Source organism: Fusarium solani, assembly GCF_023522795.1.
Source record: "Fusarium solani strain SB1 chromosome Unknown bctg00000000, whole genome shotgun sequence".
Lineage (NCBI taxonomy): Eukaryota > Fungi > Ascomycota > Sordariomycetes > Hypocreales > Nectriaceae > Fusarium > Fusarium solani.
This window is the reverse complement of record NW_027072157.1, coordinates 125,144-149,061: the sequence shown is the minus strand read 5'-3', so window position 1 is coordinate 149,061 and position 23,918 is coordinate 125,144. Positions and strand designations below refer to the sequence as shown.

At 50.5% G+C, this 23,918-nt stretch overlaps 9 protein-coding genes across 9 annotated transcripts; 6 read left to right on the top strand and 3 right to left on the bottom strand.

Moving 5' to 3' along the window:
* Positions 1-831: 831 nt before the first annotated feature.
* MRS44_000038 (uncharacterized protein) lies at positions 832-3,375 on the top strand (the record flags this gene model as incomplete). The annotated part of the gene is made up of 6 exons (XM_065624012.1): positions 832-1,356; positions 1,420-1,693; positions 1,749-2,124; positions 2,311-2,731; positions 2,795-2,940; positions 3,012-3,375. 6 exons carry the CDS (start codon positions 832-834, stop codon positions 3,373-3,375), a joined length of 2,106 nt encoding a protein of 701 aa, XP_065479615.1.
* Positions 3,376-3,746: 371 nt separating this feature from the next.
* Positions 3,747-5,386, bottom strand: MRS44_000037 (uncharacterized protein; the record flags this gene model as incomplete). The annotated part of the gene is made up of 7 exons (XM_065624006.1): positions 3,747-3,825; positions 3,880-3,987; positions 4,067-4,490; positions 4,542-4,609; positions 4,648-4,791; positions 4,853-5,173; positions 5,292-5,386. The coding sequence occupies 7 exons, from the start codon at positions 5,384-5,386 to the stop codon at positions 3,747-3,749; spliced, it is 1,239 nt and encodes a 412-aa protein (XP_065479614.1).
* A 3,120-nt stretch (positions 5,387-8,506) lies between these two features.
* MRS44_000036 (uncharacterized protein) lies at positions 8,507-9,900 on the top strand (the record flags this gene model as incomplete). Its single annotated transcript, XM_065624001.1, has 3 exons — positions 8,507-8,667; positions 8,878-9,826; positions 9,889-9,900. 3 exons carry the CDS (start codon positions 8,507-8,509, stop codon positions 9,898-9,900), a joined length of 1,122 nt encoding a protein of 373 aa, XP_065479613.1.
* Positions 9,901-10,389: 489 nt separating this feature from the next.
* MRS44_000035 (uncharacterized protein) lies at positions 10,390-10,992 on the bottom strand (the record flags this gene model as incomplete). The annotated part of the gene is made up of 1 exon (XM_046282205.2): positions 10,390-10,992. The coding sequence occupies one exon, from the start codon at positions 10,990-10,992 to the stop codon at positions 10,390-10,392; it is 603 nt and encodes a 200-aa protein (XP_046129848.2).
* Positions 10,993-12,583: 1,591 nt separating this feature from the next.
* MRS44_000034 (uncharacterized protein) lies at positions 12,584-15,229 on the top strand (the record flags this gene model as incomplete). Its single annotated transcript, XM_065623992.1, has 5 exons — positions 12,584-13,125; positions 13,185-13,213; positions 13,280-13,387; positions 13,440-14,584; positions 14,654-15,229. The coding sequence occupies 5 exons, from the start codon at positions 12,584-12,586 to the stop codon at positions 15,227-15,229; spliced, it is 2,400 nt and encodes a 799-aa protein (XP_065479612.1).
* Positions 15,230-15,490: 261 nt separating this feature from the next.
* On the top strand, positions 15,491-17,178 carry MRS44_000033 (uncharacterized protein; the record flags this gene model as incomplete). Its single annotated transcript, XM_046272913.2, has 2 exons — positions 15,491-16,859; positions 16,910-17,178. 2 exons carry the CDS (start codon positions 15,491-15,493, stop codon positions 17,176-17,178), a joined length of 1,638 nt encoding a protein of 545 aa, XP_046129850.2.
* Positions 17,179-17,589: 411 nt separating this feature from the next.
* MRS44_000032 (uncharacterized protein) lies at positions 17,590-19,237 on the top strand (the record flags this gene model as incomplete). Its single annotated transcript, XM_065623986.1, has 5 exons — positions 17,590-17,604; positions 17,683-17,980; positions 18,031-18,251; positions 18,290-19,093; positions 19,169-19,237. The coding sequence occupies 5 exons, from the start codon at positions 17,590-17,592 to the stop codon at positions 19,235-19,237; spliced, it is 1,407 nt and encodes a 468-aa protein (XP_065479611.1).
* A 325-nt stretch (positions 19,238-19,562) lies between these two features.
* MRS44_000031 (uncharacterized protein) lies at positions 19,563-20,678 on the bottom strand (the record flags this gene model as incomplete). The annotated part of the gene is made up of 1 exon (XM_046276956.2): positions 19,563-20,678. One exon carries the CDS (start codon positions 20,676-20,678, stop codon positions 19,563-19,565), a length of 1,116 nt encoding a protein of 371 aa, XP_046129852.2.
* A 1,633-nt stretch (positions 20,679-22,311) lies between these two features.
* Positions 22,312-23,874, top strand: MRS44_000030 (uncharacterized protein; the record flags this gene model as incomplete). The annotated part of the gene is made up of 1 exon (XM_046276510.2): positions 22,312-23,874. The coding sequence occupies one exon, from the start codon at positions 22,312-22,314 to the stop codon at positions 23,872-23,874; it is 1,563 nt and encodes a 520-aa protein (XP_046129853.1).
* Positions 23,875-23,918: the final 44 nt, after the last annotated feature.

Sequence of the window (23,918 nt, the reverse complement as noted above, 5' to 3'; positions counted from 1 at the left end):
TGTCGAGCGTTTGCATTCCAGCAGAGCTACCTAGCGCTTATTTTCTACTGTACTGTCAGCATTTGGTTGCTCCAACCTCTACTGTCCGCCTACCCTATTGCTCAAGTTTTAGTTCCCCTCTTGGAGGAGACGCCACCGACTGCTGATCCGTCTCACCCTGTGTGCCACGATGCTGACTAGTTTGAAATTGTGCGGCAGCCGAGTGTATTGTATACATATCTTGTGCTGAGTGATGTTAGTCGAGTTCACCGTTTGGACACATACGGATCGGATGTGTGGTGTTGAACTGCGCTAGACGTCTTTGCCTCTTGCTACCAAATCTAGGTGTTTCTGTTCTAAATTCGCCAGATGAAGTGTGGATACTTTGCCATTGCCGACGAGTTAATGCAAGAGTCCTGTTCTCTGGCGCTTACTTGGGCAGAAAACAGTGAGGACTTGAGTGTGGCTTGAGGCACTCATAGTCACTGGAATTCTCATTTGTCCCACAGCGGTTAGTTAGCGTTCGGACCAGACTAATGTCCGAAGCGATAGGATCCTGCGCCAGCCTCGGTCTTTACTAGGTACCGAGTATTGATTCTAATAAACACACATTAGGAGGCTCGTCGAGCAAGCTCGGTGCCGAGAACAAGGGGTTCGCAGTTCAAGGACAGCTAAACAAGCACCTATAAAAGCTCTGCGTCGGCGCAGAGTGAACATTTTCATCCCAATTTTCTTCTCTCACTTATTTCGCCTACAATTATATCGCACCAAACGAATCACGTCTACAACCCGAGGTCAGCGTGAAATTCCCGCCAATCTGAGAGTCCACAGCAACCTTCGGGTTCAGAAATCATGCCCTCATCTAAACCACCCGCTATCGCGATCATTGGGGGCGGGCCCTGTGGACTTGCATTTGCCCGTCTATTGCAGACTGCGGGGATCAAATATCGCGTGTTTGAGCGCGATCCATCACCGGAGTCAACGTCTCTCAATCAGGGTGGCACACTCGACATCCACAACGAAACAGGCCAAGAAGCACTGCGGCATGCCGGGCTTCATGACGAGTTCAAGAAGCTGTCTCGTCAAGATGCCACGGCGATGACGCTGATGGATTCCACGGGAGGAATCAAGGCCTCTTTCAGTGACGACACTGACCGCCCTGAGATCGACCGCTTGCAACTGCGACAATTACTACTCAACTCCCTACCTGCAGATAGCATTCGATGGGGAAAGACGCTCTCAAAGGTCGGGCGTAACGAAGACGAAAAACGGTCGGGAGCTTGCTCCTGGATGCTGAGCTTTGCCGATGGCTCAACTGAGACTGGGTTTCGGCTCGTGGTCGGTGCGGATGGAGCATGGAGCAAGGTCCGGCAACTGGTAAGTCATAGTGTGGCTCTTCATCCCTGTCTTTTACATATCAAGGAGCTAACTCTACTTGAGATCACATCTGCAAAGCCAGTATACTCAGGCAAAATGTTTATCGAGGGTCGTCTGTCCAACGACAACCCAGAATATAGTACGGCGGGTGAAATGGCAGGCAAAGGCACTACCATGGCTTTGAGTGCCAAAAGCGTGCTCTGTGTTCAGCAAATGTCTGATAGATCGTACCGTCTATACATGGGCGTGACAGCGCCCGAAACTTTGACACGGCCTGGAGGCGCCGCTGATCCAGCTGATATGGACAAGGCACGAGCGGCCATGTTGGGACCGGGAGGTTTTCTACGCCAACTGGGCCTCGAACACACGAGCCTTGATCGCTGCCTCTGAAGGTCCTTGGCGCCCTTGGCCTCTCTATCGCCTCCCCATAGGTCTTTTCTCACCAGAAACAACCGAAAGCGGCGGAACAGAGGGCACCGCCAACGAACCAGACCAGACGAGCTGGAAGCGTACCCCCGGCATTGCACTCTTGGGAGATGCAGCACATCTTGCAACTCCAAACGGCGAAGGCGTCAATCAGGCCATGTACGACTCGTTGGTTCTCTTCAAGAAGATAATTTCTGAGCTAGGAGAGGATAAAGCTCAGACGGCTTATGACGAGGAGGCAGACCAAACAGCGTTGGAACGGGCCGTTGCAGCATATGAAGCCGAGATGCTACCTCGTGCTCGAGAACACATTCAAAGTAGTATCGACTTGGAAAACTTGATGTACGCAGATGATGGAGCTGCACGTATGATTAAGATGTTCGGCAATTTTCATTAGTCGAGAATGCATTCATGGGTTCCCATAGGATTAGTTTGAGGCCTTGTGTACTCACTAAGCCAACATTTAATAACCTAAGCAACCTACGTTCACCTCTTCTATATGAATGTCTATTGTGATACTAAATCCAGGCGAACTCCGATGTTTATGTTCCTTACTTCTTCGCTGACCCATGATTTGTCAGCAACCATCGTCCAACTCGCGCTGACGCCATTTGTCAAATGTGGTGACTCTATCCCTCCAACTTCATCTTTCACACAAGCTCGAGTGCATCAACTCAACCCTACTATTCAACCTCCTGCAAACACCAACTTCGATATGACACCCTACCAACCCGGTCTAACGACCCTTGTGGACTTGGGTACCCATAAACTCGAGCTGACCATTTACGGGCCACCTCGCAGAGCACACAACCCAATCGTCGTCATCATCCCCGGCATCACAAGCAGCATCAGAGAGTGGTCTGCAGTTACGAGTAGTCTTTCGGAGTCCATGAGCGTCATGAACTACGAGCGCGCAGGATACGGCTTAAGTGAACCAGCACCCGACAGTGTGACCCCAGGACCGCCGAGGACATAGCAGCGGAATTGCACGCGCTTCTGCGAGCTGCAAAAGGTCGCACCACCCTACATCGTGGTGTCTCATTCTTACGGCGGCATAATTCTACGGGAGTTTGTGAAGCTGAGGACGTTGGCTCAGTTCAAGGGCTTTGTCTTTGTCGATGCCAACACCGAGGAGACGCCATTGACCTATCCGAATCCGTTTGTTCGCGCTGTACGAGGAGATATCGACACGCTACAGCTCTGCTACGGGGGGATTTCCCATCGCCTAGGCCGCGTGGAGTGGCAAAAACATTGCTAGAGGAAGAGGCACGACCTGGGCATAAAGTCGCAGCCGACCGAGAAGTGTCTCAGTATCACGCGAGCGGTAAAGCTCTAGCTGCCAAGGAGCATTCAGAGATTGAAGAGCCTGAGCTCGGGCGTGTCCCTCTTGTTGTTTTGCAAGCAGATTACGCCGTCGATCTCCAAAAGATCTATGCTGAAGGTGTACGATTGGGAAACGGCACTGATGTTGAAAGGGCTGGAATGAGCCGATTCATATCTAAGGCCAATGCGATCGAAGAATCCATGCAAAAAGAAGATATTGAACCTATCCCAAAGGACAAAATTCCAGCACGTTTCTGGCGTTGGGCATAGCATTCATCTTGCCGCCCCTGAGGCGGTTGTGGACGCTGTTATATGGATTTTGATGCAGTACAGGTGCTAGCGTCTCACGCTTTGCATGAGAAGAGAAGATGGGTCAATATAATGGCAATCGAGAACCATTTCATCATCTCCTTCACAGTCTAATCAAAGACTTCAGGCATTTATATGCACCTAGCATAAAAAGAAGCTCAAATTTGATTGACTAGGCAAGTCGAGAGAAGCAGATACGAAATTGGGGATGTCTGAAGAGACTGAGGGGCCTATCCTTTTCGTCGTATGTAGTATGCGGCGCTTTGTGCCGTCACACGAGATAAATATGTACATGAAAGAGCTAAACCAGCTTTGCTTTTTGTCCCAAGTGCTTACAGGAACGAAGGGTTGGCATTGGTAAGAAGCTGTTCGAAGTAGGCCTGGAACCAGGTTCCTGCCTCAGGTGCCGGCCTTGAAAGAAGAGATGTCAGCATGGTTCTTGGTTGGGGGAATGGGATGACGTACTGAAGAGCTGCAGAAGCACCGCAGTGGTAGTCGTAACGGGCAGCACTGGTGTCCGAGGTACCGTCAGACTCACCACCAGGCTTGACCCAGACAAAAGCATCGAGGAGGCTGTCACCAGTGTTGGCAGAGGGACGAATACCAAAGCCAGTGCCCTTGGAGTTGCACCAGTCGCCCCACTGGATCTGACCGGTGGGCTGCTTGCCAGAACGGCCCTGGTCGGTAATGAAGTGAGCACCAGGCCAGCCATTCTGCTCCCAGGAGAGGACCCATTGCGTGAATGTAACTCTTCTCGTCGTAGATGGAGGCGCCTTGGGTATAAGGGGGAGCACTGCTGAGGCTCCAGGCGTTGTAGTTGGCAACGTTGGTGGCGAGTCCACGGAGCGCAGCTGGCTTGCCGGCATCCTTGTAGATGCTAGCAAACAGCTTCGCAGCAGGGCCCTGGTTGTTGGGCCAGCCGAGCCAGCCAGCGTGGCCTGCATCAAGGTACATGGCGACGTTGGGCAGGTTCAGTTCCGTGACAGCGTAGTTTGTTAGACTGATATACGCATCGTGAGCCTTGGCACACTTGGCAACATCCATGTTGGTGACCAGGTTGGCCAGGGAGTCAGGCTCTAGAAGAGTTGTCAGTCATAATCCCACGAGATAAGGGGCATAGGACTAACCAATAACAAGGAGGATTCGGATATCAGAGTAGCTCTGGATGATCTTCTTGATAGTGTTGATGTAGTTTCTTTGTACTTGTTGGCACCATCCTTGTCAAGGGAATACTCTCCGTTAGAGGCAGCAGCAGCGCAGTCGCGATCAGGGAGGTCGTAGACGACGAATTGGCCAGCGTAGTTACCACCAGCCTGGTTGGCCTTGCGAATGTCGACCAGAGTATCCTCCATCAGGGAGATGTGCTCGAAAGAGTCCCTGTAAACGTGCTTAGTCAAATATCCTGTAACGCCGATTCACTCAAATACATATTACTTACATCCACTGATAAGAGGGAACATCAGCGACCTTGGCAGCAGCCGTGGCCATGGCACCGCTCAACTTGGGGATGGCCAAGTTGGTAACCTCTGAGCGATAGTAGCTGTTGGCCCAAAGGTTAACACCAGAGTAGGGGTTTCCGCTGTAAGTGGCAGTGCCGCTTCCAGCAGGAGGAGGCTTCGTAGTGGAGGAGGTTCCAGCCGTGGAGGTCGAAGTCGGCTGGTTGGTGGTGGTAGAGGCAGGAAGCGTGCTTGTCTTGGAAGTGGCGGGACCCTCTCCAGGAATGCATTGAGAGTAGTAGTCATTTATCTTGCTGCAGTAGCTACCAGATTGGCAGCAAAGTAGCACCATTCCAGCTGAAGCCGCCACACTGGGCCCTAGAGGTTATGTGAGCCTTGCTGTACCATGATGTGAGATGAGGATCAATTGCAAGCACTTACCACTGGTTGGCGCAAGCCTGGCGTTCCTCGACAAGAGGGGCAGCAAGTGTTGCACCAGCCAAAGCGGCCGTAAACAAGAGTTGATAGACAGTCATTTCCGCAGGGAGAGTGTGTAGCCGACTGTGTGTTCTCTAGTGGATAGTCGCCCAAAGGTTAACGGGTGAAGAACAAAAGAACTCATTCCGTTTCAAAAAGAAACAGACTTTATATATTAGTATCTAGACTTAGAACATGCCTCTTTGCATAGACTTTACTTTCGGAAAGACGGGACGTAGCATCCTTTGCTGTGGTCAAGTGATTGAGTTTCTGGGACTTGGAGCCGCCGGAAAGGTGACTGTGAACGGAACCTGAGGACCGTTCTCTCAATCGGGCTAGGCGTCCGTGGTATCCCAGGATGAACCCACACGTCTCGTGGAAGGAGGCCCGGCGGATGACTTGCAACGCTAAGATCTGCGAAGTTCCAACTCGAATGCCAGATAAGTATCCGCCATTGGTTTGCACGTGGGCAAGGCAGCCTCATCACTTAATGGCACGCATGAACACGCCGCGTACCGACATGTTTATTCATTGATCGACTTGCAAATCGACGACCTTTTCAGTGTTCAGGTGGCCGAAACGTCTAGGATCCCTGTCGATGTGACAACACTGACAGGGGGGCCGGCCCTGCTCATCTCGGAAGCCATGCTCCTTGAGATACCCAAATAGGAAGCACGGAGGTTGATCAAGAAACATTCGCATGATGGTAACATTTCTTGGCACACTGGTAAGGGACTCCCGGGTCCCTTGGCCTACGGGCCGACGCCACGGAGAATACGCAACGTGATATAAGGCCGGATTGGTCGGGTGCACCATCGGAAAATGTGCTTGGAGAGTTTCCCTCAGATTCCGGCCGACACATCGCTGGCTTGGCAAATATCCACGCAGCTCTGAGGGAGTTTGATTGAGTGTTTGGCGATAGGGAGACAGCCGGTCATGCTGAGATCATGTTAGGAGTAGGAAGTGCTGGGCGTAGTTCAAGTAATAAGGGGTCAGTCACGTCTGGTAATATGCTGAAGGTATTAATGGTAACTATATCGTATTGACCAGTGAGATAGTTGACATATAAGAAAGTGTAAAATAGCGTTTTATTTGATTGGAACCTAAAGTGGCTCACGGTTGTGGGTTAGGGCTCATGCAACGAGGCTTGCGATGGCCTGAGTCTCCTTGGTATTGGCTGGTTTTGCCAGATGAACGTGAAGTTTGGCAGTTGGTCATATTACTGAAGGAACCACTGATATAGGCTTACTTTCCAACACTCTCAGCCTCTGTGCTTAAGCAGCCTCGCTATAATATCCATCGTCCTCATCATCATTACACAAAGCATTGCCAAATCTATCCGTTGTGATCCGCTCCCCGCCGCCCCGATGATGAACGTTCCAGTGACGGCGTACGTCAGCGTCAGATTTAAACCGAACTTTACGGCCCAACGCAGGCCCCAAAGCCGCACACACGATGACGGTGTTTCATCATATGCTGCCTCCGCGTGCCCTCGAAGCATCCACACTCTCCACAGCTTTGTGGGAAGACCTTGTCGTGTTGTGCCTGCTCTTCATCGTTGTTGATAGATGACTTGCATCCTAGATGCTTGCAGACGCCCGCCATTATGGTAAAAAGAGTGTCTTGCTGGTGGTACTGTGGGAATTTGGGTTTCAGTAAAGAGTTTAAAAGGTCTGAGTAGATTGAACATACCACACTTTCTCGAGCTGGCCTGAAAAGCGCTTGAATTGATGATAAGAGCGAGGTTCAGCATTCATTCAAGGTGCAACAGTAGCTTAAATGTTTTTTCTGACACAACTGGTATCTCACAATCTCATATACCACGATTGCGGCTCCAGTCTTTTGGTAGCTAAAGGTTAGGGGGTAGGAAGTGTATGATTGGTCCTCGGTGTCTTGATGTACAAAAGATCTTTGCAGTTTTCATCATCCAATAGTGTATATACATTGCTGCAAGTGCGCAGTCATATCGGGCGTCAAGAGGCTAGAATCATTTGACCACATCATCTACTGGGGTTGTTGCAAGCCACAGAGTAAACTGCAGCCAGTGCCCGCACACCGTTGTGTGCCGTCGGAATTATTCCGTCCAGTATAGGTATGAGCAGGTAATGAACCCCAGCACCCCGGGCTTGGTTAAGATGATGGCCGAACAGTTCAGCCTCATGCACCCCATTGTGTCAGGGCTGTCCGCACCAATCACTCATAAGAGTGCAGGAATCATGGGTCACCATCAGGACCTCGTATCGTTGACGAGTTTTATCCCTCCCCCACCTGATAACCCGTAAGCTGCATTATCTCCACCGCGGCAATGTACACTTCAGACAGCAAGATGCATGTAAGTTTTGGGAGTTGAACCAACGATGAGTGCTTGGCGGCAAGACACTGGGCGGTGAAGATAACCTTTCATGGGGCCTGGTAATAAACCAACAACAGCATCCGTTTCTAATATCAGCAGATAGGGTGGCTGATCTCGTTACAACGTTGAATTGCCTTTGCTGTCACTGCTTCGTAACTGAGAGATTCAATAGAACTGTCGTTTGCCCGTACTTTGAGTCAAATACAGGCTACGCTTAAGACTGCCTCATCTCTCGATGAATGAGCGAACAGTTGCCGAAGCGAGAAAGAGGCTGGCGTTCTTAGGTCGTGTGCTAGTGCAGATGGCCATTACGTCTGCAGCTGTCCGACCGCCTTTCCTGCACCAACTTGACCTGCCACGGCAGCCGGGCGGTTCTGGGGTTGCGCTGTTCTGACCGTGTGAGTTCATGTTATACGATTGCTGGTACTTAGCCTAAACGTAAGTTTAGTAGAGAAGACAAGTAGCTTTTAGGTATCTTCTGAGGCGTCAAGGGGGATAAGAATTGCCTTAATGCCGAGCCTGATCTTGAAAACGACCAATGGAAGAGAAGGGACGGCCTGAGGAGGCGCGGCCAAAAGGAGACCCATGCTTTTCAGGTTAGTACTGTGAACCAGGCATTGGCTGAATTGAATGCCAGGATCTTTTGTGCATTTCATAGTGCGGCTGCTTTCAACCCCCCTGACGATGCGAGGAACTCTTGTGCATTAAAGCTATGCTGCCCCGCTGTGACATCTATCGAACAATGAAGCTCAGGTCAATCAACATTCCAACTCGCTTAGTAGTCGCTGCCAGCTTGTCACAATCTTGAAGTTCCGCCCATCACACAATGGAGGGGGCACACATCCCACCGCTTGGACGTCGCACTGTTCCATGCCCCCAAGACTGGGACAACTACAGAGAGGCGATCACTGATCTATACCTCAAACGGAACATGCCATTGCCCAGAATCATGGAGCACATGCGTTGGGTACACGACTTCAACGCCACGTACGTGTTTCACGGCCTGCAACGATGAGGAACTGCTTGATCTAATGCCGCTAGTGAGAAAATGTACAAATCACGGTTTACCCAGTGGAAGCTTAGGAAGAACATGACGGCAAAGCTGCGCTGGACGCAATTGCGCAGAACCCGGCCGAGATGCTCAGCCTTGCCGACAATAAAGCGGCCACGAAGAAACGACAGGAAATACTTTCGCAGATTGCCCAAGGGGAAACAAATGGAACTCATAACTAGAGTTCTACAACCATTCATCGCTACAAGTCAAGATAGCGCCATTGCACACCCAGTGTTGATTACGCCACCAGACGACATCCGGGTACCGGAGTACTATATGCGCTTACTCAACTCCTACGTGAGAGGGTCAGTTGAAGCGAAAAACTGGCCAAGAGACGCAAAAAGTGGATTCAAGAACGAGGACACTGTGCCAGCTTGGTGCAGCTCCGTCATGTCAGCCGCGGTGGTCTTAAAGGACGGGAGAAATGCCGAGGCAATCCAGTTCTTGCGGCATTTCATCAGACAGGCCCCCATACAGCTCTCGCGCCAGGATCCCTTGCTCTTCTCCTTCGTGTATACTTCAGTGCTTTTCTTCGCCCGAGATCATCTCCATATCGCCCAATGGCTTCTCCAAAATATATATCACGTCTCAGAGACCCTCCCTTGGGTTGGCTCTTCGCACCCGCTCCGTCTTCTAATCCAGGTCATATTTCGACTAGGGCCAAAGGAAATGATCGCTCACGCAAGACCGATTATACTGGCATACATCAGTGTCATTCACGATACCCTTGGCACTGCTTACCCGATCGTACAGGACATGATGTCTGACACCATCTGGCGGCTTCTTCGCTACGAGCTGATGAGTGCTGATGAAGTAGTCAACTTGGGTCGCCGCATGGTCCTCGCAGCGGAGCTGCAAGGTCAAGACCGGTGCAAAGATCACCTGAACCTCAAGATGCACTTGGCGAGCGCATACTTGAAAACGAGGAATTATCGTGAAGCTCGTCTCCTCACAGAAGAGATCATGGGTACGCAGCACGAGGATTTTCACAACGAACGAATGATGCCATCCTTGCACATGACGATTTCTCGGATTGATGAGGCTGAGGGCCGGCTGGACAAAGCTATGGAGTCGGCTTGCAAGGCTGTGATAGTGAGTAGAAAAATATTTGGCGATTGGTCTGACTGGACCCTGAATAGCTTGAACTTTTACAGTCAGGTGCTTAAGAAGGCCAATGAAACAAAACTCTTAGAGGGAGTACTGCTGGATCTTGACTACGTGGTTAAGAAATTAGAGGGACAAACTATATCTAATTAAAATAGGGGATTAGTAGAAGACCCATCATAACATCCGGAAGTGAGCCACATACCCTCTATTTCTCGTAATAGTGTCTACGAAAGATGGCATGGTTAGGCCAGACCATGTTCGCCAGCTCATGGTAAGACTTGGGGGTCGTCCTGCGATCACCACAGGTGGCGCAAATGCTTGCTCTGGCCGCTGAGTCAACAGCGTCACATGTAATTGGTTCTGTCGCGTTCGGTAAATGCTAACCAATTGGAAAGCATTTCAGCAATAATAAGCGTCACCGATTCTCTCCCGGCCGAAATTGAACGACTCAATTTGTGGTCCAATATTCGCTCGGTTATCCCACCAAGGGCCCCTCACCGTACTACACCTAGTACCAGAGAAGAAGGCCTTGTGATGCTCGCCATACCCTATAGAAACCCTTTCTCGCGAGCCCGCCGGATTGCGTTAAACCAAATGGCTGCCATCTTCTTGTACCCGTAGTCGTTGGGATGCGTGCCATCAACAAGATCATCAAGTTGAGGCCCTCGAGAGTTATTCATATCCGCAAGCACTATCTTCTTTCCCTCCCTCGCTTTCAACTCAGTCAACTTACGAAACTGGTCATTTGCGTCCATCACTCGCGAATTGATGTCCTTGTCTCTGTTCACGAGTAGAGTTGATAGGATAATAACCGAGGCGGGATTTGCCTGCCAAAGGAACTCAAGCATATTCTCCATGCGGAGGCCGAGGGCCTCCATTCGAAAGTCTTGAACGCAGTCATTGGATCCAGCATTGACAGTGAAGACTCGAGGTGCCAGGGTTGACACCCATTTCCTTACTTTACTGTCAATCTGGTCGATTCTATACCCCCGCCAACCCTCGTTGTCGCCGTTAGTCATGGAGCCTGACCTGCGCGAGCCGACGAATTGGACTTGGTAGCCGTCAGCGCGAAGCATATCGCCGAGGAATTGTCGGTATCCGTTGCCATCGGAGGATCCAACACCATAAGTAACGGAACCGCCCACTGGCATCAAGCGCAAGGGTTTTTTGGTTGCTGTCAACGTCGAAAACTGGCCTGTTGGCACTTGCTCAGTAAGATGCAGTCGTGGACTATGCAACACATGGGTTTGAGCGTACCATGCTGGGTGATCGATGGTGAATACACATTGGTACAGGTGGAGGAGATCTCGGATGCTCCGGTGCCAAAAAGGGAGGGTCGACGTGACAACAGAACAATACTTTGTCGCAGCATCTTAACCGAAGAGAATAGTAGTAGATTAACGGAACCGAGAATGTTCTGGTGTTGCGAGTCGCTCCTCTGCCTTTGTTACTCAGCGTGAATAGCGAGAGTGACAAAGCTGGCAGGCGGCGAGTGCTTCGTAAGAACTTTGGTGGCTGGAAGGGCGCCCGAAGCCCGGGAGGTTTCTTGCGCGCCGAGGGGAGGCCGGGGAAAGTTCTCGGTGCCGATGTCCAATCAGGTCACTTGTTCGAGAAGGCAAGTCTTGCATAGACCCACTTGATGCAGCATTAAGCCGACATCACAGGATCTCCGGACTAGCAAGTACACGGATATTACTTAAAAGATTATCATCTGTATCGTCACGGATAGGAACCAAGGTCAAGGACTCGCTTATAGTGCTAAAATCTTCAACTATTAATATATTAACTATATCTATAACTATGTTAGTCCTAGGAGGGCTAAGATAATAAAAGGCTTAGGCGCTATTATTATCTAAATCGAGGGCGAGTATAAAGCATTTATTAAGAGAGCTAAGGAGGATGCGCGGATGAATAGATGGCATTTTATTAATAGTACTTCTTAGAGCAACCTCGATCGAGGTTAGGTTATACCGTGCTCGTGCTAAATTAAAGTAATAGCTACTATTGGGAAAAGATAATAAGCTCAAAGGGCCTAGTATTATGACTATCTATGACTTTGGTATACTATATTTTATTTTTCCTTAATTAAGGCCCTTAATTAATAGCTAAATAATAAATACCTTATTCTAGTTATATTAGTATATATATTACGTATAAAAATCATATTATTGCTATAGTACTTAAACTCTACTTGTGGTAAATGCGCCGTATTAATATCTATCCTTCTAAGACGAAACAAGGCTAAAATCCAGGTTGTAAAACAGCGTCGCTGAATACTCGACGGACCTTTGAATCGAAATCAGCATGGTTAGCATGCAAATCTCACAAGGGGAATCAACAAGGTAGTGTAGAACAACATAGATCACTCTCGCCACGAGTCCTCACACGTTGCGGCATTGGTCATTGAGGCTAAATCAGCCATGATCCTGTAAGACATAATGAACGCAGCCATAGGGGGTGATTCAATTTGAATCACGCGTCAATTTATGCGCTGGCATGTCCCTCTTCAAAACGTGATTCGTCTTGAGCCCCCGTTCATGATCAGGTCAGGGAGTAATCCCGCGCCCCAGCCCTGCAGGGCTGAAGTCACATAGCCTAATAACCGAGGCCAGGGTTTCAATCCTCCAGCTGCCTCTGCGGTTGGGGGCCAAGTCTTGTTCATAAAGTCCGTTTCTTTCTCTGCCTCTTGTCTGTCCGGTTCCCTCGTCATCTTCCTTCCAGCGTCGTATGATCGACCTTACCATGGAACCAGCGACGAAAAACGATCCCATCGAACACAACATCGAGGGAATGCAGCAGGAGCCTCTGATGAGGTACCCCGCTGCAGGACCGAGAAGCAAAACGTCCCGTTCCATGTCGCGCTTCCGGTATAGAATTGCCGACTCGAGTATCGTCAAGCGTTTCAGGACCCTACTGCGGTCGCTTGGTCTTGGTATTCTTACATTCCTTCGAGGCGACGATGAGGAGCCACCAAAAGTCCTACTTGAAAAGTCAAGATGGGTTGCGCTGGCCCGCTGTGCTGTTCACCTCGTTCCCGCATTCTTATCTATCGGACTCAGCGCGTTGAACTTGGTTCGCTTCTTCATCGGTAAGGAATTACACAGTTCCCAACACGAGGACGACTTCAAGCTCGGATTACTACAGATCGCAGCCAAGGTCCAGGAACTCCTCGTTGTGGCGAGCATTGGAGTAGTAATACTTCATTTCCTTCGGTCGCAACTTGTGTTTGGGGATGGTCTGCCTCTCGGGCTACTTGTGTCGGGCTTCTCTTTTACATCTGCGAGGTAGGGCGGATTCCTGGAGCTCACTGGTCTCATTCTCCAGCTCGCTCACACATCAGCAGCTACTTCTGGTCGGCCGAGTTCCTAGGCGGTTTGAGCTGCAGCGAGTCCATGTCCCGCCGACAACGATGAAGCCGCCGTGGCTTCGTTGTTTTAGTCTTTGTTGGCGGTGCACTCGCGCTTCTGGCTGGTCCAGCAGCAGCGATGCTAATGATCCCCAGAACACTCGACTGGGACATTGGTGGCGGCGTCTTCTGGCTCAATGGTATGACCCTCAAAAGTGAAGGCTGAGCTCCAGAGCTAACATGGCTATCTAGGAAGCGATGCACAGCTGTGGCCGACGAGATTAAACTCCGACTATTACTCAGAAGTCGATTGCACAACCGGGGCAGGGCCATTCTTGAATCGACAATGCCCTTCATTTGGGTTCCTCTATTTATATCAACACTTTGCATCCTGGTGGATTCCTCATACGGGCCATAAGTACGAACTCCGCGATGGCTTTATCCGAAAGAACATCTACGCAAGGCCTGCCTTGCTTGCCGAGGCCAACACATGGGCATACACATCCCACCAAGCGACTGCCACCATGGAAGATGCCATGCGGGGCATCCATCAGGGTGCCATTGATTATTTGGCAAATCACCATCCTCAAAAGGCACCATTTCGGAGACACCTCAAATGGGCAATCCCGCAAAGGTACGAGGTCGAGACCATGGCGCCAGCGGCGAGAGTGTTTTGCCAAGCTCAGGGTGAGATGAATCTCTGGGGAGATACCTTGACTGTCAAGTTCCCTGATTTCGACGGCGTAGACGAATACTATAAGACCCACAGCAACAAAGGGGAGCCTGGAGAGGCACCCGTAGTTGAAGAGTTGGATGTGCTAGGAGACATCAAGAAACACCTTGCCAAGAGAGGCTTAATTGACGACACAAAATCACCACTGAATAAGCCCATCTTCGGCCAGTCTCGCCCTGTTATCATGGCCCCCGTGGACTTATGGAACATAACTGGAAACTCGCTCGGCGTTGTCATGCTGTTTGAACCGTTGTGGAACCGTACCAATGGAGGTAGCAACCCTCCCTCAAACGTGCTAGCTTGCTCCATCGATGCTCGATGGGCAAAAGAGAATTCTGTTCTCTCAGTTATATGGACTACAAAGCAACCTCATGAGTTCTTTGCGGGCAGAGTGCTGAACTTGGTTCGAACCGAGCTAGAACGCCAAGGAAGCATAGGGTATAATCGCGCCGCACCCCCGAAAAACGACTCCTTGAGGGTCATCAGAATGGATACCGACTGGTACGATTTGCTAGCACCCTCGTTGCCTGATACAGTACCAGAAAATATGCACTGGCTTCCGCAGGCTGGATCCAAGATGACCACTTTGGAAACTATTGTGAGCAGCGTTTACCACGAAAATCTTTCTCAACAACAAGGGTTTGAGAGCATGATAGCTGCGACCGTCGTCGATGGCCTCTCTCGTTGCGGTATAATACCGAACATCCAACCATCCCAATACCTAACGGCGTAGCCATTTAGTGACTGGTCGGTTACGAACGAAACGCAAGCCAGATCACCCGTCCATCCCGGAGATCCTGAAGAGATCTTTTCGAAGCCGGAATCACTGAAGTCTGGCGATAGTAAACGATTCGTGATGAGGGCTATCTATACCGGCTATGTCATGACTGCCGAAAGCTGGTTTGACTACATATCCATAGCAGGTTTGCTACTGCACGCGGCCATCGCCCTACTACACACGATATATGTTGTCAAGACAGGTACAACAAGTGGAGCATGGGATAGCATCTTGGAGCTCATTGTCCTCTCGCAAAAGTCGACACCGCCTCCGGAGTCAATTCTCGCTAATACTTCGGCTAGGGTACAGTCTTTCAAGACGGTTAAGTCGGTTGTCTGGGTAGAAACTTCAGAGGAGGCTGCTGCAAGTGGGAGTGAATTTAGGACTGTCCCAAGGGGCGAACTTCAGTTGAGGATCAAAGATGCTTTTGAGCCTAGGGATGAGAAGTTAAAGCCTGTGGTCGGAGTAGCTTACGGGGTGACGGAGATGGGATATAGATCGCTCGCGGAACGAAATGGGACCTTCCATTGATTGGGGAGTGGAACCCTCGGGTTCGGTTTCGCATTCAGCTCAGAGTGAGCCAGCTCGCATCATGACTTAGGTATAAATCCAGCGCGCCTGTTAATAGAAATTTAATCGTAGATCTCCTGCTATTGATCTGAACACTCCTTTCATCTTGCAAGATCTATCACTGTTCGTTTCCCCAAGCCTGTTTCATTTCTTTCTTTCCTACCTACCTATTTGTGACCCCTTTCTTCTGTCTTGAACCCTCTAATACATTTCCTTGCTGTGATGCTCGGCATCAAGAAGGATTCTTCAGCTGGTGGCTTCGAGCTGCTCGGTATCTCAGCCGAAAATACGAAGGAGCAGAACAGCGACCTCGAGAGTCAAAAGGCTGCGACCGAAACGAAGACGTCCGGTGGCATGAACTCCCAACACCAACACTCCAACAGTAAAGCCTCGAACAGTCCACTCCAAGTGAAGAGCGAAGACGAAGCTACCTTGAACGCCGGCGATGCTGAACCCGACTCGAACATCGTCTGGTGGGATGGGGAGGACGACCCCGAGAACCCATACAACTGGCCGGCGTGGCAGAAATACCTGAATTGCGGCCTCATCAGCGCCCTCACCTTCATCACTCCACTCGCGTCTTCAATCTTTGCTCCCGGGGTCCCAAAACTCATGGTGGACTTTAAGGAGACGAACCAGGAGCTTGGGGCCTTTGTGGTTTCCGTGTATGTCCTTGGTTTCGCGTTCGGCCCCATGGTAATGGCACCGCTCTCCGAGGTATATGGACGGACTATTGTTTACCACGTCTGCAACATTCTTTTTCTCTGCTGCACTGCTGGATGTGCCTTGGCCCCAAACATGGCCGCCCTCATTGTCTTCCGGTTCCTGGCTGGTTCTTTTGGTGCCTGTCCCATGACGAATGGCGGCGGCAGCATTTCCGATATGATAGTCCAGGAGAAACGCGCTGTTGCGATGTCGGCCTTTAGCATCGGACCCTTGATCGGACCCATCCTCGGACCTGTTGTAGGTGGCGTGCTGGTAGACAACAAGGGCTGGAGATGGGTGTTTTGGGTTGTGACCATTATCGGTGGCTTCCTAGCTGTTACAATGATCTTGACGATGCGCGAGACATATGCGCCTATTATCCTCAAGCGCAAGACACAAAGGCTCATCAAGGAGACGGGCAATCTCAACCTTCGGTCAAAGCTTGATACAGGTCTTTCAGATGCGGATCTCTTCAAAAGAGCTATTGTCAGACCCACGAAACTTCTAATTTTCTCTCCTATCTGCACCATATTCGCCTTCTATTTGATGATTGTCTACGGCTATCTCTACCTCCTCTTCACATCGGTTCCCTTCATCTTTGAGGGCGCTTACGGTTTCAGCGCCAGCACGGTTGGTCTTGTCTACCTTGGTCTTGGTGTGGGCTCTTTTGTCGGCTTGTTTTGGTTCTCAATTGATTCCAATAAACAGCTGCAGAAGATGAAGGCCTTACAGCAGGATCACAAGGATGTCAAACCTGAGGTTCGCCTGAAGCTTCTGCCCGTGGGCACGTTGCTACTGCCGGTTGGATTCTTCATCTACGGCTGGACGACAGAGTATGAAACACATTGGATGGCGCCGATCGTGGGCTTGGCGGTGATAGGAACAGGTAAGGATAGAAGGTCTCTACTCGCATGTTTCCGCTAACACTTCATTAAGGCAACCTGATGTGTTTCATGGCTGTCAGCATGTACCTCGTCGACGCCTACAGTCTGTACGCAGCGTCTGCGTTGGCAGCCAACACGGTAATGCGTTCCATTGCGGGCGCCACGCTACCACTAAGCGCCCTCAAGATGTATGATGCGCTGGGACTGGGCTGGGGCAACTCCCTCCTCGCTTTTATTGCCATCGCTCTCTTCCCCATTCCACTGCTCATTAGGCGATATGGAGAGAAGTTGCGAACCAGCTTCAACAACGACCGGCTGTAAAGCCAGGTTTAGAAGGAGATTTGATAGAGACCGCAAACCATTTTAGACATATTCACGTAGACTATCACCAGCATCAGATGGTGGATACCTACTCGACAATAACTTAATTAGAAGTGTGGGTTCTGCATCTCGCTTTCGGTTTCGGTTTCCATCATCAGACCACATTTTAGGTACATAGACAGTTTGAGGATACCTTGCCCTGATCTGTCTAAGCGCGCTGCATTGATCTCTCACTAACCAGGTTGTGCTCACGAGACCAAAGGCTGGCTCGCATCTTCATCAAAAGCCTCGGGTTCCCGCCCGCCGCCCTCGCATTCAAGTTTGGGTCCTTCTCTTGCGAAAGCGAAGGAACTTGATCGCGCGCCATGAGCATGCAGCTAGGGAAACGCCTAGGTCATAAGAAATCTCGTAATGGATGCCTTCGGTGTAAGGCCAGGCGAGTCAAGGTGAGCAGCTGGCAATTTTGCCTGGCATTTTCGTGTTGTGTTAACCCGTGGAAAATAGTGCGATGAGCTTCGACCATGTACAAACTGCGTTCGACACCACGTCGAGTGTAGCCTTGTAACTTCGAGCGCCGTGGTTGCCAGCGCCTGCTCTCCCCCTTCAGCCCCTTCAGTCCCAGCAGTGCCCCCTACAGCTCCCGGTTCGGCTCCGGCTCCGAGCTCCAGCCCCCTGGTTGCAGGCCTCGGTCTTCGGGAACAGCCCGGACCCGAATCCGAACCCGAGCCTTACGCATTGACCCACCAGGTAGCTCATGAGCCATGGGCGTGTCAATCACCAATCGCAACCCAACAAGATCATGGTAAATATCCTTTTGCTCAACCTTTAGTTACGCATTTCTGATTTTCTCAGCTTCTGTCCATTCTATTACATCGACTTTCCACCCGACCCCAGGAACGCCATCGCATCATGAGCAAGGCTACCCATGCGCGTGCCAATGTTCTGCGCGCGAGTGGATGCAGAGCCTTCAGCTCTTTCACTACTACAGCACTTCAGTCTGGAGATCATTCGTCAGGGAGTCTCGGACAGAGGTGCTCTGGAGGGAGCTCGTTCCAAAGGCTGCACTATCCAATGTAAGTCGCATTCACTGTCTGGCCCTGCCACTTCGCAGTCTGACTCGGGTCAGGACTTTCTGATGCATGCCCTGCTTGCTGTCTCTGCGCTGCACTTTGCACATTTTAACCCAGAGCAAAAAGTCGAATATCAAGTCATTTCATCGCACTACTCAGCTCTAGCACTCTCCAGCTTCCGAAACCTTCTGAATGATATCAACGAAAGCAACTGTGAAGTGTTTTTCCTGTTTGGTTCTTTGACCTTTCTCCAGTCACTTTGCAACGTTGCTCACCCCAGCGGGCCTCTCACATCTGCTGAGGTGGCACAGTCATTTCAACTCCTCCAGGGTATGAAATGTATCCTCGACTTCAAGTCGCTTCAGAGATGGTCGTCGGATGGTCCGCTGGGTCAACTGTTTTCTCACAAAGCAACATGTTTGACTCCCTCCACCCCTACGTCGCCCCCAAGCCCATCATCCGAAGCGCCTAGTGCCTTCCAGAAGCGTTTGGACAAGTTATTTCGCCTTGCCCGGCAACTTCCTCGAACCTTGGACGTCATAAATCCTCAATCGGCTAGCCTTTTAGCTCTCGAGGGTCTTAGAAATATTTATCAGGATTGCCTTGCCTTTTCTTCCACCAGTGACCTTCCTCATACATGGGGCTGGCCACTTTGTCTCCCCCCTTTCTTCGTGGACATGATCAGGTCTGGGGATCCTTTGGCGCTTATTGTATTGGCCCATTTTGCTGCATTGAGCTGGCCGTATGAGCACAAAGGGTGGCCGAGTCAAGGCTGGGGCGCAAGTGTAATGGGCATGATCGACAGGGTTATAGAAGAAGAATGGAGAGAATGGATTGAATGGCCGGTAAGAAGTCTGAAGGAGGGAATACCTGTTGACTCAATGGTAGATACTTGAAACTCTATTACAAGCATCAATCAGCTCTCTGCTGCTTTTTGGCATATCCTCATCTGTCTGCTCGATGGAACTGTTGAGACCTTTGGCAGCTAGATAATCAAGACTATAGAAATCATGAAGTGTCTAAAGCACGATCTTATGTGGACTTTAGGTCCGTTTAAACCCGGTGATCAAATGTTCCGTCACAGCAATCCATTCGACATAACTACATCTTCAGATCCAGTTAGCTTGAACACAAGACGGTTAGGCGAGCTAAATCTCGATCTCAGCAAGCCTAGATACAAGACGAATGAGCCTCGAGGCTCCACAAAGTCGAAGGTCATGGGGTAGAATGAGGCGTAAGTATAAAGAATGGTTATTAATCGTAGTTATTAAGGACTAACGGCGACTCTCGGCCCCGGCACTTGTGCTACATAATCTACAAGTAAGAAGCTACTGTCTCGCCCAAAACATCCAAACGAGGGGTGATACCCAAGCCAGGTGCGTTTGGTGCCCTAACATATCCTCCGTGAACCTCATAGTCGCCATCCGCGGTCTTCGGAATATGCATTGCACGGCACTCTAGAATTGGTCGTAGGTTGCGCTCTGGGATAGTTTGGGCCAGGTGAACAATAGCGGCGAAGGCAATATCCGAGCCGCATGTCTCCTGAGTTACAATGGTATATCCGGCAGCCACAGCGATATCGCGGATACGGCGAGCTCGGGTAAGACCACCAACTTTGGATATTTTCAAGTTCAGACCTTCCGCTGCGTCGTCAGCGACAAGCTGTATAGCCGAGTGCTCATCTGTGAGAAGCTCATCCGTGAGGATCGGCACGTTGGTTCGACGTCGAAGAGATACCGTGTCTCGATGTGTCGCACAGGGGGCTTCTAGGATAAAATCCAGCCCAGAGGGAAGTAATCGGAGCATTCTCAGGGTGGACTCCACGGTCATCGAGCTATTCGCGTCGATGGAATAAAACTCATTTTCCTTCTTCTCAGAGAGTGCCGCGACAACGCGTGCAGCATCAGAGACAGGATTCTCTCCTATCTTGACTGAAAACCCTGTATAGCCCGCCGTCCGAGCTTCAGCAACAAGCCTGCGGGTATTTTCCGCGTCGGCAACAGGGAGGGAAGTCAGAAGGGGGAGCTTGATGCCTGTGCTCCCGCCGAGCAGCTGGTAGACCGGGAGGCCGACTGACTTGCCAAAGATATCCCAGCACGCAACATCAATAGCGGTCTTAGCGTGCAGATGGTCAATCAATGCGGCATCCATAGCGTCATTAATACGATCAACGTCGCGGGGGTCAAGTCCAATTAGATGAGGAGCGATTTCTGCGATGCCTGCTCTGACACCAAGAGCATGGGAAGCAATAAATGTAGCGCCGAAAGGGGTACTTTCGCCGAAACCTTCAATGCCGCTCTGGGTAGTGATCCGAACAATAGTGCCGTCGAAATTCTTGTAGGTTCTTCCGCCGGATAGATGATAGACGCCGCCTGAGTAGGGGAGATCGACTTGAAAAACATCTATTCGTGCGATCTTAAGTTCCGACATGCTGATGAATAGTGCGGAAGAATGAAATAGAGGTTAATGTATTTTGAGATGCTTTTTTAGGGTTGAATGATGTGTCAAAGCTCGGGAGAATTCCTGGGGGTAGATGCCTTCTTATACTTTGTTCGTACTCCGAGGACGTTGCTTGCGGTCATATGCATAGTGCTCGACCTGTATAAGCCAGCCTAGCCAAGATACTGTCACTTGTTGGGGCCTGTTGCTCCTTGGAGTTTACGGAGTTGAGAGTTCCATATTCTCGGCTTTATCGGGTGGGCTCTCCCTATCGTGGGTGCAGGACGTGTTTGACAGCGGAGTAAATTCGGCTGCTTTTACCGATGGTTGTTGCTCAAGTCTCACTTTGCACAACAAGGTTCCGAGAATGCCCCCCTTGTTCAGACTCGGCTTATTAATCACACCCAGCCAGCCGACGCAACGAGAACCAGACATCTCGGGTTGTCTCGGGTATGATCAATATTGTATCGAATCGCCTCCTTCACCGTGGCTGCTGTCTTACCTCTACTTGGAAATTAATAGAGAGCGTTCTTGTCGTGCAGCAATACGACCCCCAATGCCTTGGTACCTGGCGAAAAGTATCTGTTAGACTGGGCGAAGGCATCCAACTGGTCACTCGCCCCGCTGCTAGAGCACTATCAGTTGCTGCCGATGCCTTGGTGTCATCCTGATCTCATCTTATTGCATTTGAAGTGGGAGAAATCAGCGCCAAGCCATAATTGGCTTAGATCCCTGTCTGGTACCCGTTGGATGCCTTCACGCAGTAAGAGTGCAATTTTACCTTTTATTAGTTGATTGTGTTCAACCGGCCTCTTTCGCTTTGGCCAAGTCGGAACCTTTACAGACAAAGCCTTCAACGAGCCAATCAAGTCAGACCAGTGACGGGTCCTCTAAGGACCAACGTTTTCCCGTCCAGGAACACTTCTTGGCAGGGGTTAGTGTGGATTAGTCATCGGGCAATGTTGAAAAGATGGCGTTCAACATCGAAGCTGCAATCCCAAACAGACGACATACGTCCTTCAACGAGCTCACCCGAGTTCTTAACACCACTGGAGGACGAGGAACCTTGGGAACTGCTAAATATCTTCCCCGGGGATCAAAATTCACTTAGTCAGCAAATTGTCAAGTACTGTGCGAAAACCAGGTGGGTTCAATGGCAGACAAGTAGACAGGCACATGTCTTCATGATATATTCCCTGGTAAGGGGAACGCTAGATAATCTCGAGGTTCAGAGATCTCAAAATGAAGACCTCTATACCAAATTATCTTGAGAAAGAGATACAGAGCTTTACCGATTGGTGAAACGTGAAATCAGAGACTGATAGATCTTAACTTCGTGAGGTCAAACCAGCTTCTTACCTACCCTATGGGGCTGGGGTAATTTCCACCAACGTCAGGCGACTCCAGCTTGGTGCCAAATTTAGCATTCAGGCCCTGCCAAGCCCCACACGACGTTTTTCAAAGCTCGGGCAGATCATGGCCTGATTTAGAGGCATAGCCCCACCAGAATCACAATAAATACACGCATTATCTGGCTTCAAGTTGGTAGCCCATATCCGACAGCTTGACTTGTGATAATGAAATACTATTTTGACATCAAGTCAAGTCTTTTAACCTATCACCCATGAGAGACTGTAGCCCGGATATTTCTATCCTTCCTCCGCAGCCAGGGTCCCGATCCTCCCAGCTTGTCGAAGATAGCGTGATAGCGGACCTAGGACTCCCGCATTTCGATGAAGCCATATCGACAAAGCGGTACTGCCAAATCGCCTTATGGGTATCGTATTTCATCTCGATTTCTGCTATCGCATGTTCCATCTGGCTTCTGGCTGTTGAGGGCGGCCTGATAATAGCCTTCCTCCCAGACCGTCTCGCTCAAGGCGTGGCAGGCGTTGGCCTTTTCGGAGAGTTTCTCCCCCTCATTTTCAACCTCCTCATAGCAGGCTGCACCGAAGCTGTCAGCTATATCCACGCCGTTTCATTGCGCTGGGCTCTTTATCGCGAGGGCCGCCTCGAGTTCAACTCAAATCTCCGTCTTTTTACGAGTGCCGAATCCAGCCGGGCAAACACCCGATCCGTCAACTTCTTCTCGGCAGCATGCCTGATCATTTGCTACACAGCTGCGTCGCAAATCTTGATCGGGAGCAGAACCAGCATTCTCGTCAATGGAATTGCACTCCTGATGCTCGGCATTGGCCTGCTGAGTCTCTCGATCGTGTCAACTATGTGTCTCTGGGACACCCCCAACACTATCCTCACCTGGAGTCCTAGTCCTCTCAATACGGCTCTCGCCTGCCTCAATCATGGCATTATTGACCACCACCCTGGACGCGGCATGCTTGCTGTCGACGACCGTTATATGCTCAGCCAAGCCGCTAGCCCCCGACGACGGCAGTGCGCAATGAGTGCCGTATATCCCGCTACTCGCTACATCGTCTATTTTCAGTATGGGGTCGTTGTGCTCTGTGCCATCTTGGCCGTCATCCTTCTCGTGCTTATTCGCAAACTCAATTCCAACGGCGTACCAACATATGCCTTTTTCGCCGACGAGACCGGCACCACTGACTTGTATTTTGAAGGCGGGATTCATGGCCCAAATCTTTATCCACTGTGGCTTTTTTGCACCTTTTTATTTGCAATAGTGCCCCAGGCATTCTTTGTCATGGCTCTTCATGGTGCCGAGTTGCTTGTAACAGTGGCACGAGACGAGGCTGCATGGCGGGAGGCCGCTGCGAGACGTGGTCCAGGCCGAGGAGCGGTGGTAGCTGCTGGAGCACTGAAGTCCGCTGTCAAGAGCTGGCTATGGCTTTCGCTGCTGCTTTACAAGCCTGTATCGAGCTGGTTATTGACATCACAGGGCATCAAGTTCCAGATTCAACAGAGTACGAGTAGGGTCGTATTCAATCCAATACCGCTCTTCGCACTGACGGGGTTATCACTACTGCTGGTTGCGTTTGAGGAGTGGCTTACTCGTTGGCAAACAGTTGGCCCGCAACCAGCTGCATACGGACATTTACAAACCTTGGCTGACTTGGTAGATGATTGGGGCCCCAGCAATATCAGCGTTGACGAACGCAAACTTTGGTGGGGCTCGAAAGGCTTCGACCCGATGGGGGAAGCTTTGGTCGGGACAAGCGCGAAGAAGGAGGACGTCGGGGAAATTGATTTTGACCAAAGATATAAATGATGTTTTATCAAGGAAGCGTCTAGAGAGTAGAGTGATGAAACTTG